Genomic DNA, 14141 nt, shown 5'->3' on the forward strand with positions numbered 1-14141 from the left:
CTTGTATTGTATATATCTGCAAGATAAAAAATTAAAATTAGATATTTGTAATTTTACCATAAAAAAATAAATAATTTACTTATGAGCAAACTAAGAAAATTTGCTTAACTAAATAATGTGAAAGGCTCAAACGAGGTATTAACTATTTTCCTTCCGAGTATTTTCTATTATTTTTTAGGCAGTCTCATTATTATCATGTTTAATGATACACATGATTATTTAACAACGGCAATTATTAATTGTTTGTAACGAATCCGTCACAAATGCATTGCTAAAATTAATCCAAATAATCATGAAATATTATTTGACAACGATGACGTAAAAAATGGTAATATACAAATTCAAATATACAATATTGTTTATTTAAGGTAAAAACTATATGATTTTTTTATATTTGACTACTACATGGTATTCATTTCATCCATTTACAATTCTTTTTACATTTCTTCCCAAGTATTTATTATTTACTTATATATTTTGTGTTCAATACAGTTTATTTTAGCAATTTTTCGTTAATGTCGTTAAAAATAATATATCCTAAAACATGTCTTAAATAATATTGTGTTATATAAAAACGCTATAATTATGTTGTATAAATTAAGTTATATGATCAGCTTCTATGAACAGAATATGACATTTCTCATTTTAGAAATATTTTATAAATATTATCGCGAAATAACGCGACTCGATATATATATATATATACACAAAATTATGCATTTAAAGAGAATCTTCATATAAATTATAAAGTTCCGCGAGTAACTTATTTGATACGGAAATTTTTGCATTATCAGTTTCGCAATGAATATTATTCCTCGACTCCGAAGGATTAAATCGTTTAATATTAGGTGTCAACAAACAACTCATACGTGACTTTAAGGCCATATATTCCTTCATAGGCCTCTCTTGCGTATTTTGATTTTGATATTTATTCTTCGCGGGAGTCTGATTTGTAAACGGTGTAATTGGTATATTAGATTTCCTGTTAACGATATCCAGCTCGTTTTCTAAATTCACGAAGCTATCATTTGCGGCATTCAAATTTTCAAGCTTTTTACATTGCTTTACGATCGGCGACGTCAGAATCTCTTTGTTTTCTTTGTCGCTTCCAGAAGCATAATACATTTGATCCGCGAGCTGCATCTCGGGATTATCTTTTCCATTTGTCACCAAAAAGTTGGATCTATTAATGTCAAGCATTTTATGAGTTTCTTTCAAGGTGTTATCGTGTTCCGTATCAATGATAGTGATGCATGGTAATTTGGTGTCTATATTATCCATCGCTTTCACGTTATCGTTTAGATTCTCTGTTATTTCTATTATTTGTTGTGTAATCTTAGTTTCATTATTGTCTTTAATCTCCTTGTTTGCCATATTTGTCGCAGATAACAATTTTGTAACAGTAGTTAGTGTTAATTTTAGATCGGACATATCTTCCTCCAATCTACAGACAAGATGGTTCAATTTGGCGCCTAAAACTGTGAGTTCTGTTTTACTAAGAGTTGCACGTTCATCTTCGTTAGTGCTACGTTGTTGATTCAAGCACGTCTCGCTTATCATTTTAACGGTTTGTAAAGATGAATAAAAATCTTCATAAATATTTGTAGATGAAGTTGTAGATGAAGATCCCTCTCTATCAACTTTTTTAAATGAAAAGTTTCTCGCCTCTTTTACTTTTTCTGCGTTAGGCAGTATAATTGTCGTATACAATCGCGAATGGCGCTCCGCACAGCAAATATTATTTCGATCTACGTCATCATCATTATGCAGCAGGTCGGTATCAATTCTCACGTTCGTATCACTTGCAGAGGACAATGAGACATGTGATCTGTTGATTATTATGTCACAATCATTATTTTGGCTTTCGCAAATGTTAACATTTGACATTTCATTCGACGTTAAATTCTCTGGGATTTTTTCCACCGGACTCGCGTCCGTATCTGCAAGATCTGAATAGGAGGAATGTAAAATGTTTATACCGGACTGTTCGTTTACATTAAACGTTTGCGATGAAATACTCTGTATGAGGGACGTTTTGTTTTTCTTCACATTTACAACAGAATCAACATGCGCACTTATATTTGCCATCGGAGGCGAACAGCTCGTCGATGTCTCGGCGAGCCTGGGATTTGTATTTTCAGAACTTACTGTTAAAATGCGAAATTGAGACACCTCAAGCTTATTTTGCTTTCTGTTTTTAATATACAATTCTTTTATAGTATTCGGTGGCAGTAAGAAACTTCTCCTTGTAGCCAAACCCAAGTTTTCCTTTTTTGGATAATTATTTTCGTCGTTCGTACCAGCTTTTGCACATTTTTTAATTTTTGTCACAGAATTTAATGTTTCTGTAAATTTTAAATTTCGCCGTGCATTTCGTTCGTTACGAGGCAATTTTATACACGTATTTGTCACTGAAAAAGTGTAATAAGGGAGATGTGTAAATTGCTCGTAACAAAATGTACATTATATACATATATACATAAACTGAATAAGTAAGAAATACTGACCATTTTTCTTTTGGCTCGATGGTTTTTTTAGATATGGAGTAATTCTTTCAGGTAGATTTATTTTAATAGATGAATCTGCAAATAATACATTGATATGTGATTTCTGTTATCGATATAACGTGGAAAAAATAAAAAATGTATACATTACATACATATTTCGCTTTCTACACACGCACACACATGCACACACGTTAAGTGTGTATTATACAGTACATACTACACGTACACACACATGTGTGCGCACACAAGTAAATATACAATTTATTTATATTCTGATGTTCTAACAAACACACCTATATATCTAATATATCAAATCTATATATATATATATATATATATATATATATATATATACAAAATTTGTTTAACATGCGATAAAATTTGTTTAATATTTATACAAAAAAATCAGTATTACTTCTTTGACCACTTTGTAAATGTCCAGATGAACCAAACAACTGTGCAATTTTTACTGGTTGAGGTATCTTCCGTACTGAAATTACAACAATAAAAATTGGTTATCCAATATAAAGCAATTTTAACTTAATGCTTTAGCAGATATTAATTTGTAGACTAACCTGTATTCTCAGATTGTAGCGACGCAAGGTAACCAGAGTAATTTGCTTTACTTTTTATTGGATTCATCTTAAAAATACCTGAAAATACAAAAATTATGTAAACTTGTAAATTATATTTCATGCATGAGATAAAAGAAAAGCATAAAAACGATGTCCTCCTTAAAACACTAAGCGTGCACAGGCAACACAATAATTATACATATACATATTTAGACATAAAAAAAAAACATAATTTTGTGGAGATTACTATTCGTGGAGTTTATTTTTTTATACAATCTCTTACTAAAAGAAAAGAGGGTAAAACAATGCTTACCACAAAACCAGGTATTTCTTAGCGAGAAACGTCTACTTCTTCAAGGATAAACAAAACACTTGCTCTTTCCAATCTCTCTCAATGCGGAATATATGTATATTGTTGCGCAAATGGTAATTTATTCGTACAATAAGAGTAAGCTGAATTTTATACGCAGCCTAATTGTGATTAATTAACATCATCACACAACTTTATTAACGTGACCATCAGCGAGACATCTCAAAATATTAATTACAATTACAAACTTCAAACTTGCCACAACTGTGGTTAGTGTTGGTTAGTGTGGTTATGGTAATAACGGTCGGGCCGGTCGGGCCGGTCGGGCGTCACGAAGTATATAAATGGAATAGATTACAGACAGTTGGGTCAAGAAAGAGTAATGTCGCTGATCCATTTTTTGTTTGCTTCTTGAAACCACTAGAGGAGCCCCACGAGGAGTTGAAAGAAGAGGAAGAGAAAGAGGAACTGTGTGCCACTGCTTACATCATGCTTGATCATGCTTGTGCGGATTCCGGAGCTTAACCACTCCGTTCGGAATATTATTAAGATTGGAGTAATCGGTTCTGGAAAGCAACCTCTGGCACAAGAACAAATCAGAGCTGTTAAAGTATTATGGACGACGAGCTTGAAGATCGAATTTTGTATCAGGTGATGAAATAATACTACGTAAGAAAAGATTTAACAACGTCGAATTATACACAGTGTTGTATTTTAAGATAACAGTGCTGAGCACATATATTTTAGTTTATTTAGTTCTGAAATTTAATAAGTATAAATATCTTAGAGTACAAAACAATTAGTATAGAATATGTGTATGGAATAAATATTGACTTTTATATCTTTCAACTCCAATGACAAATACAAAGAATGAATTAAATATAAATTTTAATTTGAGATTTGAAAATATTAGATATTAAAAATTTATTAGTTGTTAGAGAAAAAATAACATTAAATAACTTTGTCTAAATTTTTGTTAGAAGCTTTTTGTATTTGTAAAGAAATACTTTATTGTTATATAATTCCCACCTTTTTAGATGACACCATGTATCAATGAAACCTTGAGCCTATTTTTTTTAGCTCAACTTCTTGCACGGTTCATCTTTCCTCTTTTTCTTTTCACATTGAAGAGAAAGAGAAAAAAGATGAACCGTGCAAGAAGTTGAAAAAAGTTTCTAAAAAGAACAAGCCTCTTGTTTTCTAAATAACCTCCCTCCCCATTTAAAATTATAAACTGTTTGTAATTTTTGTATACGCACAGACATATATATCACACATGAAGCTTGTATCCAAGTTTGCCGTGAGCATCCCTACTGGATTAAACGCTGGGATTAACAGTCCATTAGGCTACCTCTGCAGGATTATGCGGATTTACGCTCTAAAACCAGAGGTGCTAGTCTGTGGCATGATTCTGGCAATTATTCTCTTTTACATACAAGCCGTGGATGTCTGGAGCAGAGCGCTTCTAGGAAAAATTCAATATACTCTGGGACGTACTACATCTAAGGTGCAAATATATTTTAAGGACGCATTATATTAATTTATATACACGCCGTTACTTTGATAAATTAACATTAAAAATTGTTTCAATTAAAATCAAGTCTTTTTTTTCGATATTTAATTACAATATTCTCTAATTATGAGTTTAAACTTTTGATACTTTTAATATCGTTTTTTTTTTATATATAGACAGTACTTGAAGTTTTATTTAAAGTCATGTTAAGATAAAATAGCTTTTGTATAAAGATATATTATTGTATCTATCCTTTTTTTCTATGTTAGGTGTTTTTTTTCGTCTTTTGCAGGTGTCTACATTGAAATTTTTAGTTAATGATTCAGTGAATACTGGAGTAAAACTTAGTTGGGAGTTAAAACAAGATCACATTGCGGCGTATGCTGTGCAGGGACATAGAGCTCGGATGGAAGACCGTTTTGTGGTGAACGACGACATGAATAATACTGGAGTTTCCTTATTTGCGGTATTTGATGGCCATGGTGGTGAGGTATCGATTAAATTATTTATTTATTGCATTGTTTTTGATCTTAAGACTCCTGGTCTCTGCTGATGCTGTCCTCATTTAATGACGTCAGAAGTGAGAAATGACACATGGAAAATTCTTGCATGGTATTTGCAAATAGAAAGATATTTGGACAAAATAACACTTTAAATCACTTCAGCACTGTTCAGCACACTTCAAAAATACTCCGAGTTCTACCCATATATATATTGTAATGTCGCAAAGCATATCGATATTAAACACAAGGCGCAGATGAATAATTCATGCTCTTATTCACAAATTTTTTAACTTAGAATTTAAACACATAGTGTATTCTATTTCCTGTGCATAACTTTAGTTGCCCAATAATTTTTAAGAAAAACCACAAGATAATAAAACTGAAAATAATTATTTCTCTTACTGTTCGAGTAATCGATGATAAATTCAACAATCTTTGAGAAAAAGTAAGATAGTACAACTGAAAATAAATATGTGTTTTAATATTCTAACATGATTAATGAATTTTCTTAAAAAAAAAATAAAATAATCAAAATATTTCAAGAGCACACTTTAATCATATATATGTTATCTCTTGTTAGTTTGCAGCCAACTATGCTCGCGATAAACTTATCTCCAATATTAACGAAAAAGTTATTGAATTGAAAAATCTACTGGCTGGCAAAGCACCCACTTATCAGACTGAGTTGATCTTAAAAGAGCTAGAGAAAAAGAAAAACGACAACAAAAGAGACGAAAAGTTTCTAGATCGAAGAAAATCTTTTCGAAAAGTCGCAAGTACATCCTTAACGGATGATTGTATGAAGAAAGCTATTGAAGTGACTGATCCAGAATTACTCGATAAACTAGAGAGCATAACGCCGATTACGAGAGAGGTAAGAATATAGTAGACGTTCAATTGAAATAATACACGAACATACGTAAGGTTATCAGCATTAGTAGCACCCGTAATCCGTGACAAATACTATCTAATATTATGCTATGAATTATATAATTTTATTGCACACATATTTGCACATAAAATACTTTAAACATCAGTTGTTCAAGTTATTTCTCTTATAAACGAGATTGTATATGAAATTTGTTTATAACTTGTGTATATGCAAATTACTCTATATAATTTGCAAGGTAGCGAATTAACAACATAGCTTAAATACAACAAGAATTCGTCACTCTTAATGTAATTTTTTTTAAATTTCTTTTTCAAGGAAAATTATTAATTTTATCCATGTAATTATATCTAAAATACTGTAGACATTACTATGTAGATATTATAAATTAATTCTCGATTAAGTTAATTACAAGTTTGGTCGGAGTTTGGCTAAGAAGACAGAGAAATTATTGTTTGAATATTTAAAAAATTGTTTTTTATTCTCAATATATTTGAGGTTTCCAAATTTTTTTACATACGTATAAATGTTTGTTTATGTCTAAAGTAGCGTAACGTGACGTTAAAAAATTAAAATTTTTTCATTTTTGAAGAATCTACATATCTTTTCCTACTTTGCAATAAATAGAATATATTATATGCCACATTTTCCACAATGGTTGTTTCACATCTTTCAACATAGTTGACATATAAACATTCTTTTTGTAAACTATCATTTAGAAAGTACCGTCTACTTTTTGCTCTGCTACTCCTGTTTGTTTATAGGTCAGACCATGTAGATCGGGTGAGAAGCAAGTACTCAAAGTGGACATGATGAATTACATTGAAGGGAATAAAATCAATTATGGCAGGCTTCTAACGGATGAAGTTCTAGCAGCGGACAAATTATTGGTGGAAACTGCTAAGAAGAACATGGATGTAGCTGGTATTTATCTTTGTTTTACTAAAAAATATTTTTACATCTCACTCAAGCTATTAAACAATCCATCGGATAGCGGGTCTTTATGGGAAAGAATAGAAAATATATAGCAGAACATATCTCTTAACATTAGAAAATATTAAATCATTTTCTTGCAGTGAAATATAAACGAGTTACCGTGAATGCGAATGAAATATTAGTTACTTATACAAGACGTCTAATAAAAAATAAAGGCATCAAATCTTCTTAGAAACTGAATTGGACATGATATTTTTGTCTTTATAATATTTTTTACTTTGAAAGAAAAGAGTGCGAAGGTAATATCAAGATCACACTTAAATATTTTCCTAATGACAACAATTTATGACTGAGAAAGTCATTTAAAATCAAACAAGAAACGAATTAAAATAAAATTGCTAATTTTTTATTCTTCTCAAAGGAAATTCTGAAATAGAAATGTTTATTTTATTATTTATATATATACTTATAGTTGATGTCCTTTTTTAAATTCTTTTTCCAATTTTCTCGTTTTAGGTACAACTGCTTTAATTGCTCTTTTGGAAGATAATAAGTTGATCGTAGCGAATGTTGGAGACTCTAGAGGAGTAATGTGTGATGAAAAGGGCAATGCTATTCCTTTGTCTTTTGATCACAAACCTCAACAAGTATTTACCGCTTTTTCTATTTATTTAATATTATTTTAACATAAGTCAATAGTAATTCAACGTAATTGCATTAATATTTATTATAATATTAATCCGCAAGTAATGACTTCAGGTCTCAAGTCCGCGTATTCGAGGCTAATAAATCTACATTGGTGATTATATACGATATTTATAGTAATAGCAACAGTAGTAGTAGTAGTAATAGTGGAATTTATGCCAAAACCATGACGTTACTGCAAAACATCATGGCTATTTTATTTTTGATAAGAGGAAATCTATTTCAAATTTAAGAAAGAATTTACAGTTGCGAAGATTATAATACATTCAAATATTGATCATCATACTATATAGCTGAATATTATATATCGCTAGGAATCAACGAATAAATTTATCGGATAATTCGGATATAAATATAGAGAACCACCTTGTGCATGCGTGCATAAATCTCCTTCTCTTTCGCTCCTTCCTTCTCTAATCGTCATATTAAATCTATATTGATCGTCATATTAAATCAATCTATTTCCAGGAAAGAGAAAAGAGAAGAATAAATAAAGCCGGTGGTTTGGTAACTTTTGACGGCGTATGGAGAGTCGCTGGTATATTAGCGACTTCTCGCGCTTTGGGAGATTATCCTCTAAAAGATAAAAAGCTGGTAATTGCTGATCCGGATATTTTAACATTCGATTTGAATGATCACAATCCCATGTTTATAATATTGGCATCTGATGGCCTATGGGATACGTTTTCGAATGAGGAGGCTGTGGCTTTCATCAAAGAGCGTATCAATGAACCACATTTTGGTGCAAAAAGCATTACGTTACAGAGTTTTTACAGGTAAGACGTAGATTTATTATTAAAAAATTTATTCATACGTATAAAGGTAGGTTTTCGTGGGCAGTGAAATGCAGTTTGCTGCTCAAAGTTCGGACCTATACGGTACACTGCCAGTGTTGAAGCCCGCGAACTTCGAGCAGCAAAAATTTGCGCCGGAAGTGAGCCAAACTAATTGTAAGTTAGTAATTTCTAGGAAAGAAACTTACTGAACTGCTGCTCGCTGCTGCTGCATTTCACTGCCGATAAAAACCTACCTTAATGCATATAAAAGCAGGGTTGGAGATTTAGAAGATGTGCAGGGTATCTCGTATAAAAAGTATTTTGTGTTTTCTCCGAAACTATTCCGAAAGCTAACGAGAAAATTCTTTTTGCACTGTTTATAGTTTGTTGTTGTTTTTTCAAATGACAAGATCTTTAGAAAAAGGCAATCTCCGTCCAAAAAGAGATCTTATAATCGAAGGAAACCAGCATTAATGTTACTTTTGATATTTTTTATAGAGGATCTGCCGATAATATCACGGTTGTCGTGATTAATTTGAAGGATCGCAAATTCAGCGTATCGGAGGCCAGGAAGAACCAGTTATGATCTTAATAGCGAATTTGTTTTTTCACTTTAAAGTTCCGAAAGTCTAGTCATAAAATGAATATAACTTGTTGCAATTTAAGCTAATTTATTGCTAAACTGCATAATATATGTAGAACATGTTTCCTCGCGTTTGTAATGTGTTCGTCGACATTGTAAATAATATTGAAATAATTTCAAAAGAATATTATTGTAAAAAAAATTTTACAAGTTTAAGAACTAAAAAAAATTACTTATTTACGTATTATATTTACGGGCAATAATTTCAAGTACATTAATTTGTAAAATTTTGTTTTATTTTCTTTTATTTATTGAAATAACAAATTTAACACAATTAGAAACTTATCTGGTATCTCCATCCATGCAACTTGCAATTTTTTATACAGTTAGAAAGACTATTATGTAAAGGCTATTCCAAAATTACAAATTATATTGCTTAGTAAGTATAATGAGAATCGGCAAATCAGTAGCACTGTTATATAAGTATTTAATCATCAGGTCAAACTGGCTTTGTCCCAAGAAAGACATTTTATGATTAGCATAACTTTGTTACAGCCAAGTTGTTTTTAACATATAAATTATCTCTACTTCTTACATAAAAGTATATAATTTTTTTACACACATCTATTTTTTGCATCATTATGTATAAAAGATGTGGGATAACCGCTAAATAGACATGGTATGAGAGAACTCATAATCTTATTTTCATGTACAGAGCAGTGGAATAAAATATATAATGTAGGATCTATTTTTATACTTTTATTTAAAAAATTTTATCAATTTTTATCTGTATCAAAACATACGTATACATACGCGTGTGTGTATGTGTGTGTGTGTTTTGTATGTATGGATGCAGACGCGTGCACCCTTTCCTTTTTCTCTCATGCATACATATAAATATATCGAACACCTGACTTTTACATGTGTGTATGTACACATACAAACACACACATTCTCGATTATATTTCTAGTATTTTTTGGTTGTAATAAAAACACTTCAACTTGCTGTTTTTGAGAGAGATTGTAATAAAATGTTCACTCATTTAAATATAGATGAAAATTATTTAAGCAAGTTGTTTATTATTTTTTTTTTTCTACTCAGTTTTCAACATTAATATTCACTGATTTATTATCATCACTCTCCTCTTTTTCACTATTATCTTCATTTTCATTGTCTTCTGAACTTTCCGAAGAATCGAACCACGTTTGCGATGACAAATCGTCCGCTATTAAAGTTTTCCATTCATCTAGCCTTCGACAATCTGCATTATATACATATACTTATATATATTATGTACAGATATACATAGATTTAAAAGAAAAAATACGATAACATTAAAAAAATTTTTTCTTAAGATTAAACTTTAAAGTTACTTTAAAATCATTGTTTTGTGAATGGAATTATATGACTTTCTTAGATCACTTTTAATTCGATGACAATTTTCACCATTAGACGATACACATTCAATGATATATGATAATCAAAATCTCTCTATGACTTTCAATATGAAAAATTACATGCGTGCATACGTGTGAGTGTGTGCAATGCACGTAATTGCATTGATCATTTTAATAATGTTAATAAAATAAAATCAAACAAAATGCAAACAAGAGAATTAACGAGGACATTATTAAAAAAATAAGAAAATACAAATATGTACAATTAATGAGAGTATACCTAAGCTGTAGAAATCGGAAAAAGTGTATTGCCGATCACCCTCTTCCATTATGCCGCCATACAAATACAAGATGTTGTGCTTTGTCGCCATTCCAGCATTTATTCGCGGTAATGGTAGAAATTTCGTCTCTTTGTCACTTGTCACTGTCGAGATGGGTTGAAGTGACGATGAGGAAGATGTCGATGGCTCCGTCGAACCTATCGTTACCTATGTGTATAAACACACACATGTTTGCTTATTATACACATATATACATAGTAACTAAAGAATTTAAAGAAATTTGTGGTATTTATTTAGAAACCCCTATGATATTACTAAAAAGATTTAGAGACGAAGACCTAATCCAAATTTAAAACTGGATTCGCGTGGGCTTTGTGTAAGTACGAAAAATTACCAAAAAATGTAGGTGAAATGTGCTGTCGAAAAAGAAAAAAAAAAAACCAACTAAAACGACTTCTCCCTGTCTGTGCCATTATTTATAGTAATTCAGTAACAGGATAATAATTAAGAACAAAAAAGTGAAAAAAGCGAAAAAACCGTACCGTGAATATTCCATCATCATCTACAATAACTGTGGATTGCACGGAATTCGAAAGATCTTCTATCACTTCCTCATCTGAATCATTACTCTGCTCTGCTTCCTCACAGCTTTCTTCTCTCTGGTTTCTTCTTCTTCTTCGTCGTTTTTCGGTGCCACCAGTAAGAGTCGTTTCTCTTTTCCCGGTTAATGTTACAACGCGCCAGTGTAATTTCTCCAAGTCCAACACAAACAGATCATTGTAAAATGTTCCACATAGATCTTCTTCCTCATCATCACCGTCATCATCGTAAACACCGCCAAACACGAAGGCCTGATTAGCGGCGGGCTGAATTAACGTGGCGGTAGCGCCACATCTCGGGCTTATTCGGATCCCAGTTTGCTTCACGCTGACCCATTTATATTTGGTTACATCATTTTTGTCCGCTTGCGTCAGGAGAAACATATCATCGTGAATGCAACCCAACTCTATGTTCTTCTTTACTTTTTCCTTGCTGTAGCCGCCATATAGGAGAACTTTATTGTCCGGAGTCGGCAGTAATATACAGCCCGATCGAGGAGTAGGTGCAACACCTTTCGAAGAAAGAAGAGAAATTCTTCACTCATCATAGAATACATACTCTGTCATTATTAGCAATTAATTACTTGTAAAATTATGATAAACTAATAAAATATCTTTTTCAATTCTTGATAAAACTACTTAAATGTGTCTGTATGTACACGCGCGACAAGATATTTCATAAAATAATTGGTAAATATTCTTAATTGAATAATTGACAAGTTTTTGCATAAAAATTCGATAAAATTTTCCGAATTTAAAAAGATTTTACAAATTTTTGGTGAAAATATTGAAACAAATATTCAGTAAAATTGGAGACAAATTTATCTAGATAATAAGTTAGCTCAAAAGATTGATTTTAATATACCTACATGAATTAGTGCACTGTGCACACTGATGCAATAATGCCAATTTCTACCAATGTAGATTAACTTTAATCTTGGTTTAACTTACTCTTTCTATCTTTTTCTAACTTTTACAACTAGAAAAAGATGACAGGTAAGTTAAACCAAGATTAAAATTAATCTGCGTTGATAGAAATGGACATTATTAGTCTCTTACCAGCAGGTTCGATTTTCCGCCACATGTAAGTCTCCAGATCAAAAATGTGAACGTCGTTGAAATATTTGCAATCATGTCGCAGATTGTCGTGGAATCCGCCAAACACTATTAGCTGTTTCTTCACGTGCACCATTCTGTGCCCGCTTCTGGCTGATGGGCCATTTAGAGCTCTAGAATCATATATGAATAAACATACTATACATATGTGAAATACAAGGGTATATTTTGGGTACATATACGCATATATGTACATGTGCGTAATAAACATACACAAATATTCATATATATATGTATATATTTACGTGTAACGTGTAAATATGTACATATAATTAAATATCCATGCTTACTATCAGTAATAAGCTTACGTGATCTTTTCCCATTTCTTGTCAACAAGTCGAAACACCCACAAGTCCCGATAGTGATAAAACTGTGACTCGCTCGGACTTGTGAATTCGCCGCCAAACACCCACAATTCACCACCGTGATTCGCTGTGGCTACGGCCTGATGACCGCACCGCGGCGGCGGTGCCCCTGGCGCCTTCACCAACGTCCATTCTCGCTTATTTATATTGTAAATGAACATGTCGCCGTAAACGATTGTCTAAGAGGAAAAATTAAAAGAGTAAATGCGATTATAGATGAAATAATTTCTAGATTTTGGTTTGGTTTTTATTTAAAACAATGTAACCACTGTTCTTTTTATATACCACTAGGGCGCTAGATGCTAGTGCTAGATAAAATCTTTCTATATTTATGTGTGCGTGCATTCTCATTATCAAGCTTGTTGGTTGATGAAAAAATTCAAAGGGGACACGGGATTGTGATTACTTCTTGTAATATGGTATAATATAATGTAATGTTATATTGTATCACATATTACTTGTCGACCATCATGAAACTCGCCGCCGAGCATGATAAGTTCATCCTTAAAAGGATGCGCCGTCAGAGTGAAATTGACTCGTCTAAGCGGCGTATCCACCACCACTTCCTTAATGCATTGCCTGCGAGCCTCTTCTTTTTCAATTTCAGCAACAATCTTTTCTATGTCATCCTGCACAAGCAAGAAGCAAGCATGAAATGCAACAGTAACGAGCTAACTTTTAGAAATACAATTGATAAAATTGATAAAATATAAATCGAATCCTCAACAGATAAATGTTTCAATTAGATGAAAATAATTTCCCGTTTTTTCTATAACATTGATCTATATACATAAGTACATACAAGACGAAAGAGAAAAAGGAACAAATCTAACCTCACCTCACCAATGGCCGCTAATTCCTTCTTCTGCTTAACATTAAGCTTCTTTTCGGTTTTTAATGCAGTCTTTACCGGACCGCTTATCTTGTTCTTGTTTTTCTTCTTATCTTTTTTCCCCATTGCCTTTTGTATCGCGCAATACGCAATATGCAAAATTAACTCAATCAAAAAAGGAACGTTTATAACCTAACCCTATCCCGCAGCCAGGCATGGATATGACGGATATGGGTGATGGCAGAGAGAGAAA

At 31.8% G+C, this 14141-nt stretch overlaps 3 protein-coding genes across 3 annotated transcripts; 1 reads left to right on the plus strand and 2 right to left on the minus strand.

Moving 5' to 3' along the window:
* Positions 1-347: 347 nt before the first annotated feature.
* Positions 348-3750, minus strand: LOC139821750 (uncharacterized). Its single transcript, XM_071793048.1, has 5 exons — positions 3396-3750; positions 3083-3160; positions 2923-2997; positions 2508-2582; positions 348-2411 (listed from the first exon to the last, which is right to left on the minus strand). Exons 2-5 carry the CDS (start codon positions 3147-3149, stop codon positions 721-723), a joined length of 1908 nt encoding a protein of 635 aa, XP_071649149.1. The 5' UTR covers positions 3150-3160; positions 3396-3750; the 3' UTR covers positions 348-720.
* A 114-nt stretch (positions 3751-3864) lies between these two features.
* On the plus strand, positions 3865-10045 carry LOC139821753 (protein phosphatase 1L). The gene is made up of 8 exons (XM_071793054.1): positions 3865-4043; positions 4654-4899; positions 5198-5395; positions 5989-6282; positions 7062-7221; positions 7750-7880; positions 8407-8714; positions 9213-10045. The coding sequence occupies exons 1-8, from the start codon at positions 4008-4010 to the stop codon at positions 9298-9300; spliced, it is 1461 nt and encodes a 486-aa protein (XP_071649155.1). The 5' UTR covers positions 3865-4007; the 3' UTR covers positions 9301-10045.
* LOC139821751 (kelch domain-containing protein 4) lies at positions 10042-14123 on the minus strand. Its single transcript, XM_071793049.1, has 7 exons — positions 13895-14123; positions 13515-13685; positions 13000-13235; positions 12635-12804; positions 11519-12087; positions 10976-11183; positions 10042-10559 (listed from the first exon to the last, which is right to left on the minus strand). Exons 1-7 carry the CDS (start codon positions 14012-14014, stop codon positions 10396-10398), a joined length of 1638 nt encoding a protein of 545 aa, XP_071649150.1. The 5' UTR covers positions 14015-14123; the 3' UTR covers positions 10042-10395.
* Between the last annotated feature and the right edge of the window lie 18 nt (positions 14124-14141).

Source organism: Temnothorax longispinosus, chromosome 11, assembly GCF_030848805.1.
Source record: "Temnothorax longispinosus isolate EJ_2023e chromosome 11, Tlon_JGU_v1, whole genome shotgun sequence".
Taxonomy (NCBI): Eukaryota; Metazoa; Arthropoda; class Insecta; order Hymenoptera; family Formicidae; genus Temnothorax; species Temnothorax longispinosus.

What these genes read in the sequence shown, in the direction of transcription:
- LOC139821750 (XM_071793048.1), bottom strand. Translation starts at nt 3,149, where the DNA reads ATGAATCCAATAAAAAGTAAAGCAAATTACTCTGGTTACCTTGCGTCG. An exon ending in GCTACAATCTGAGAATACAG is followed by an intron (nt 2,998 to 3,082) that starts GTTAGTCTACAA and finishes TTGTAATTTCAG; the next exon opens with TACGGAAGATACCTCAACCA. An exon ending in ATCGAGCCAAAAGAAAAATG is followed by an intron (nt 2,412 to 2,507) that starts GTCAGTATTTCT and finishes ACACTTTTTCAG; the next exon opens with TGACAAATACGTGTATAAAA.
- LOC139821753 (XM_071793054.1), top strand. Translation starts at nt 4,008, where the DNA reads ATGGACGACGAGCTTGAAGATCGAATTTTGTATCAG. An exon ending in TGGGACGTACTACATCTAAG is followed by an intron (nt 4,900 to 5,197) that starts GTGCAAATATAT and finishes CGTCTTTTGCAG; the next exon opens with GTGTCTACATTGAAATTTTT. An exon ending in TTGATGGCCATGGTGGTGAG is followed by an intron (nt 5,396 to 5,988) that starts GTATCGATTAAA and finishes ATCTCTTGTTAG; the next exon opens with TTTGCAGCCAACTATGCTCG.
- LOC139821751 (XM_071793049.1), bottom strand. Translation starts at nt 14,014, where the DNA reads ATGGGGAAAAAAGATAAGAAGAAAAACAAGAACAAGATAAGCGGTCCG. An exon ending in AAGAAATGGGAAAAGATCAC is followed by an intron (nt 12,805 to 12,999) that starts GTAAGCTTATTA and finishes ATATGATTCTAG; the next exon opens with AGCTCTAAATGGCCCATCAG. An exon ending in TTCCGATTTCTACAGCTTAG is followed by an intron (nt 10,560 to 10,975) that starts GTATACTCTCAT and finishes TATATAATGCAG; the next exon opens with ATTGTCGAAGGCTAGATGAA.